General features: G+C 41.9%; 1 protein-coding gene across 1 annotated transcript; it reads right to left on the reverse strand.

The window, feature by feature from the left end:
* Positions 1–259: 259 nt before the first annotated feature.
* LOC141637287 (uncharacterized) lies at positions 260–3,009 on the reverse strand. Its single transcript, XM_074446847.1, has 4 exons — positions 2,724–3,009; positions 2,022–2,590; positions 743–1,931; positions 260–600 (listed from the first exon to the last, which is right to left on the reverse strand). The coding sequence occupies exons 1-4, from the start codon at positions 3,007–3,009 to the stop codon at positions 260–262; spliced, it is 2,385 nt and encodes a 794-aa protein (XP_074302948.1).
* Between the last annotated feature and the right edge of the window lie 4,345 nt (positions 3,010–7,354).

A 7,354-nucleotide genomic window follows, 5' to 3' on the forward strand; every position in this document is an offset into this window, starting at 1 on the left:
TTCTGCAGTCAAAAGTGCATTACATTCCTTGATACAATATAGCCAACCATTGGCTCATATGCTTTGTTAAGCACAATGGTGGGCTAAGTAGCATGGTTGTACTAATGGGAATAGAGGTTGATTTCGCAGGTGTGTGACTCATCTTGATAAGCAGAGTCATCCTTGTAGTTGTGTCTTCAAAATCTAGACAATATATTGTCCTAGTTAGGTGCCAAAAAAGTACGCTGACTTTGCAGGAACACTTCCTTTATGAGGTTACTTAGATGATGCCTGCAAGCCTCAAAACATCGTAAGAAACAATGTTTTTCACGGATTGTTGTGATGAAGCATGATCTGTTGATGCAGAAACAACTGTTACTTTGTCTGATGTTCTAGCTCGTGAAAGACCGACATACAACTGTCCATGAGAAAAACAGGGTCTTGGAAGGTAGATAGCAACTTGGTCCAATGTCTGCCCCTGTGATTTATTGATGGTCATTGCAAAACTCAACTTCAAAGGGAACTGATTACGTTGGAACTGAAATGGGAAATTATCAGAAGCTGATGGCTGCATTTTAATACGTGGGATAAACACATGGTCACCACTGTAATGTCCAGAAGCTATCATGCATTCTATTAGATTAGGCGTAAATCTTTTGCAAATTAACCTAGTTCCATTGCGAGAGACCGAGAAGATGGAAGAAGATTTCGAGCAGAATGACTGGACAATTTTCTTTCAGAATTAATTCATAAGGACTCATACCTCCTGGACAAAGTGTATTTATGAATTCAGCTGGATAAATATTGCAGTTATCAGTCAGCATTGAATCGTAGCCTCTATATGTGACAGCTTCTCCTGGGAACCTATTTATAAGAAGTGTATTAATAGCACCAACATCTTCATTCATGGGCGCCATTATTGATCGTTTGATAAATATATCAGTACCCAATGCGTTAACATCAGATTCTGGGTATGCAATATCAGCAACTGTAGTTATCAACTCTTCTTCTGTACTGCGTGTTTCTACTACAATCCCAGGAGGCAGTTCAATCTGAGCAGTTTCTTCAGTTTGAAGCTCACCATTACCAAGAGCCAAAAGAAATCTGGAAAACTCTGGATCATCTTTGGCTCGAACATTAACAGTTAAGCGATATTTGATCAGTTGAGACCAGATTGCAGAGGAGACCATGCTAGAGTTCACCACTTCTCTTAACGATCTATGAGGGACTACTGGAAGCACTTGGCGAAAGTCACCTCCGAACACAATTAATTTTCCACCAAACACCAAATCTGGGTCACATAGATCACGTAGTAAGTGGTCCACGGCTTCAACTGTTTCCTTCCTTGCCATTGAAGCTTCATCCCATATAATTAAGCTGGTTGCTTGTATTAACGCAGCAAGGCTCCCTTGCTTTGGCACTGCGCAGGTCAATGGGACATCCAAATCTAAAGCAATTTTAAATCTGGAATGTGTGGTTCGCCCAGAAGGTATGTTTGCTGCAGCTATACCAGAAGTTGCAGTAGGTAATACAATCTTACCAAGTAACCGGACTTCAGCGTACAAAGCATTGTATAAGTACGTTTTACCGGTACCACCAGGACCATCCACAAAAAAGGCACCAGGCTTGTTTTCTCTAACATGTTCAACTATGGTATCGAAAACTTGTTGTTGTTCTGGATTCAATGAACTGCGATATTTTACACACTCTTTTGGTATAGGTGCATTAAGTGCATCAATTATATCTCGGGTTCTGCGGAGCACAATATCCTGGGTTTCGCTCAAGTGCGCGAGTCCAAATGTGCGTAGAGATTTGCCCATTGCTTCTAGATGCTGTTCAAACTTCTGAACCGTAAGAACTCTTACAGTGTATGCATCGTTTGGGAGCTCTCTTCTAAAGTCTTCAGATAGTGCAGTGTAGTACTTATCCCACGGGTTTACAGGATCTTTTGGCTGGCAAAAAATGAGAACGATTTGCAAACAGACGTCGAGAGCGAGAAGGCATCTCAGACATTACATGCTTCAAACAAGGCATAAATTGACCATATTATCTTCTTCAATTAACCTGAGTTCTAATGCAGCTTCTTGGTAAGTTGAGCAACAATGACCGTTGACTGTTTTAAGATCTTCAAAAGATTTGGGAGATTTAACATGATTAAGTAGCAATCTCAAGAAATACCGTTCTCCTTCTGATGGCGAAACAAACACAAGCCTAGCTATTACAAGTAGTTTATTTCTTCTTTTGAACCAAGTTCGTTCTGTCTTATCCCATCTATAGTGCTCAGTAAATTGGCTATATAAGTACCTTTCAGTTGTTTTGTGTTCATTATCGTTGTTAATCTTGAAGAATTCAGTTAATGGTGTCCTGATCCGCTTTTCATTGGAAACTACCCGAGTTAGGTTTTCATGAGGCCTTAATTGTATTGCCTGCATGCTTGGAAGATGTATTGGAAGTGGCATGACTGGTGGATGGATCTCGAACAGATCAAACCCATAAATCCACCACATGGCTTCTATTGAGGAAACCCAGCGTCGGCGGTATCTGCTTTGAATTTCATCAACTACTTGTACTGCATCTCCTGCTGCTATATTGAACGATATCTTATCGTGACCTTTGTAGACATACTTATATAAATATTTAACCAGCTTGTATGGTGGAGCAGACTTCGACATTTAAGTGACAATCGAACAGGTCAAGGAGGTATGGGTTATATGGAATAACCCAACGGTTGTCGAGTTGCTCACCCCTTATCTTAGCACTATCTCCTGTCTTACGCCGCCTGTAGACAGGATATCCATCTGAACTATTAGTTGTTGAATCTGCAAATTGCTTCGGATACACATATTTGCATCGGCCTTTGCTACTTTTGTGCTGCATGCATTGACGTTCAGGGTCTAGGTGGCCACAAGGCCCATACATCATATGCTTTAGCACAGCCGTGCGCAGGCTTATATTAGTCACTGACGGGATCTCAGCACTAACAAACTTATCAAAGTCGCTAGTACAGTTCATCCTACTGCCAGGCTTCATTATTAGCAGAATATGGGCATGTGGAAGGCCCCTTTTTTGAAATTCAACTACATACACAAATGCAGCAACTTCTCCAAAGATCTTATCCTCAACTTGACTTTTTCTTCAATGCTAGCAACTTTGCGCGAAACACTCTAGCTACTATATCCGGACGATTCTCGAGCTTCTTCTCCAGGAGCCGCTCTCTTTTTATTTCAAAGCCACTGCATTGTAGGTAATAGTGATAAAAAATCTGGTTTCCCATAACATTTGTACAAGAGCCATTGCATTAAGATACCTCCTTTTCATATCCCTAGGTCCTCCAATATAAGTTGCTGGAAGGATAACTCGGCTACCAACGTTAGCTGCGCACTGCTCGCCTGCATCTATTGTGTCAAGTAAACCCTGATACAATTCAGACCTTATAGTATCTTGGTTGTTTCGGAAATAGTCCAAGCGAGTGTTTTCTAATTTCACGTACATATCAACCACATATTGCTGTAAACATCTCCCAGCTCGTAACAGCATGTTCCCTGGCCTGTTTTGCAGCTTGTAGCAGTAGTACTCCCGGCAAGACACATTGCGTTCTTGTGAGCCTGGTCTCTGTGAACTTCCTGCAAGAAGGATTTATGATTGAGTTAGGTGGTCGCGCATAGGGGTGAGGCCATGACTTAATGGGGCAGTAAAATCAATGCTTACTTTGTTCTTCTGCATTTAGTAATCCTTCAGCGTTTTCAAATGTGGAAGGTAGGGGCATTTCACCTTGGCTGGATGACGCTATATTTGTAATAGGAGCAAGGGTCATACTACTATGACTTGTTGATGCTGTATCTGCTTGGATAATACGCTTTTTCAAACCTTGGTGCCAACCACACTCTCCACATGGGAAAAGAAGAGGGTACTGAAGCGGGTCATAACAACCATAGTAGTGCATAATTCTATGAGAAGCTTGCGATCGCCCGATTACTAAGATATGGGGTCCACTTGGTTTCACCTAATGTCGTATCATCGCCCGATGATGACAAGCAACTTTATCAGACGTAGGTACATTGCTTACACGTTGGTCTCTTGTAGGATTTTTCTGAATACGTATCTGTGTATTGTCAGTTACGTTAATATTCTTTAATGATCGGAAGAAACGTGCATATGAGTTTGATTGTGTTATATTCATCAGTATGTCAATCACATTCTGATCTAGGTCTGAAAAGCACCCAGAGCGATTAGCAGCTTCATGTTGACCATCATAAAAGTATAATTGCAAATACTTTGGATTTCCGTCCGTTGGCACAAGATCTTGAACGTTGTGGTAGATCTGACCATGTAGCTTAAACACATAGATTCCTTGTTGTGTATCTGCGTAAGTTTTACCTCCAATTGAGCTGAAAGCAAATAAGTTATTGTAGAGGCGTGCATATTTCCTGAAATGAGTAGATAGTGAGTCTGGAGACGTGTATAATCTGGACAATGCTACAGGATAGCTGTTGGATGGTAGCACTATTGTTCTATCTCCGCAACAAAATGTACGGGACTCAGAAGCAATTCTCTTTGCTAGACACTTTGTACATGACTGGGCAACTGGTAGTTGGAGAGGTTTCCCTGGAAGCGGTTGCCCAATCATAGCAGCAGGCAAATGCACTGCAAAGTTGTAACATGAAGTAAAAAGCTAAATACTTATATATGCATATAGGACAATAGTTAAACTACAACTGATAAAAAATATACCTTGCTGTTTTGGTGTTATAGGCTGCCTGCGTATTTTTTTTTATCTCCTGGACCACTTCTGCTTTGACGGCGCCTAATGTTTAGAGATAAAGCTTTAATTCATGTCTTAATGATATAATCTTATAATACAAACTAATGTGTGGTTAGAGCATTACTTTGGAACAACAGCTAGAGATTGGCCTTGTGTCCTACATTTCTCTTTGTCCGGCTAGTTGCAGATGTACTTGGGTAGTATGGGAAGTCATCATCTGCAAATAAGCATGAAACATCATATAAACTCAAGGTAAATAAGCTATAAACATCATTATCAAACTAAATATGAAAAGTGTAACTTGACTTGTTCACTTACCCATCTAATTAATATACATAGTGTAACACCCCCATACTCCGAGTGCCTTACCAGGACCACTCAGGTATGAAGACATCACCATCTCGGTTGCCCGAGGTATGATAATCAAATAGACAAAACAGAAACAACATTTATTATAAGTAATTTAATGAATAAGTACAATCCTTGAAACCCAAACTTAAAGTACAATACATTATCCCAAACTAACTGTTCTCAACTGAAATAGAAATAAAATCTAAACTACAGCGGAAGACTCTATCGTCATGTCGTGGCCATCCCAGCTATCCCCGTATCATCTCTATACCTGCTCAATATCTGCTCACCATCCCCGAATGGATCACCGCAGGTTTTCAAAACAACACCGGGGTCAGTACTAATCACACAATCAAAATAGATAACAACAATAAAACAAACAGACAGCTGAACTGCCACACACACACACGCACGCACAACCAACCGTCTCAATCACCGATCGTCCTTTGGACCCGACCGCCGCTGGGGGACCGCAGCCGTTCCCACCTAAGCCCCGCTCATCGTACGAGCGATAACCCTGTCCATTAATGTGCACATCCCCTTTCGTGGCGGGTTCCACGAAGGGCGAAACTAGGGCGTGAGATCACTCCCGCAAGTGACCCCACTCAGCCGAGAACGCATCTCGAGAACCATCACAAACACAACCACAATCACAATCACAATTACAATTACAATCATCATATCAATCGACTAACTACAGCACATCACCAATATCCCATTATGGGACTAATACTGAGTAGGAAATCCTACCTGGAAAGCACAACACGCAGACGGTATCTACAAATTGTCTCAAAACGCCTCTTCTATGAACTCTCCTCCTACCATACAACACATAGATACTACTATTCAATTACTATTCATAAAAACCCCCAATTCCTAAATTAGGGTTTCACTAATCTTAAAAAAACATTATATAAATTACATTAAAAGCTTACCCTCGACGCAAGGAATCCAACGACACAAACTACGATGCAAACCGACCGTCTGAACTCCGGGAATTGTCAAGAACGCGATTAGGAAGAAGACAAGTTGCTTTCTCTCTTAAACAGGTTTTAGGTTTTGTAAAAAGTGATTTAGAACAAAGACGAATTGGTTTAAATACCTTAATCGCGTAATTAACAAAACCCGAGAAAACTCCCCCAAAAACCAGGACACTCGATCGAGTACCCAAGGTACTCGATCGAGTACCCCTACTCGATCGAGTGCCCCGGCTACTCGATCGAGTGCCCAACAGTCGAAACTATTTTATTCTGCAACATACCCTTACTCGACAGAGTAAGGGCTACTCGATAGAGTACCCCCAAGACCATAAATACGGAGTATTACAGTCTTCCCTCCTTAAAAGGAACTTCGTCCCCGAAGTTCAAACCACTACCAAACAAAGGTACTCCCATAAGCTTCCCGACTCGAAGGTCAACATAAACACAACGTAAAACATGTTACTAACCCAACTTATCCCGACAAACATACCGACACAACATATACAAGGGGTGTAAAAACTCTTAAAAACTCTCGCGATCCTCTCCTACCCCCCTAAAAGAAACAAGGTTACGTCCCCGTAACCATACATACCCGATCAAAAAGGAAAGGGTAACGCTCTTTCATGATATCCTCCGCCTCCCATGTAGCTTCCTCGGTCTCATGGTTAAACCAAAGGATCTTAAGCAACACTGTCTCACCACTCCTGGTCTTTCTAACTTTTCGGTCTAGGATCTGCTTAGGCACCTCGAGGTACGATAAAGACTCATCCAGCTCTAAGCTCTCTGCCTCCAACACATGTGACGGGTCACTCACATACTTCCGCAGCTGCGATACATGAAACACATTATGCACCCTCTCCAAAGCAGGTAGAGTGTAAAGCCAAACGATAAGCCACTTCCCCAACTCGCTCTAAGATCTCATAAGGCCCTATAAACTTTTGACTTAGCTTGCCTTTCTTCCCAAATCTCATAACTCCACGCATAGGAGACACTTTCAGAAGAACCTTGTCCCCAACCTGAAACTCTATGTCCCGACGATGTAGATCCGCATAACTCTTCGTCGATCCCGAGCCGCTCTCATCCGTTCCCCGATCATCTTAACTGCATTTCCACCATCTCATGTACTATCTCTGGTCCTAAAACCACCGCCTCAAAGACTATCGTCCCAACAGATCGGACTCCTACATCTCCTTCCATACAAAGCCTCAAACGGTGCCATACCAATACTAGTGTGATAGCTGTTGTTGTAAGAGAACTCTATTAAGTCCAACCTCCGCTCCCA

This window comes from Silene latifolia, chromosome 2, assembly GCF_048544455.1.
Source record: "Silene latifolia isolate original U9 population chromosome 2, ASM4854445v1, whole genome shotgun sequence".
Lineage (NCBI taxonomy): Eukaryota > Viridiplantae > Streptophyta > Magnoliopsida > Caryophyllales > Caryophyllaceae > Silene > Silene latifolia.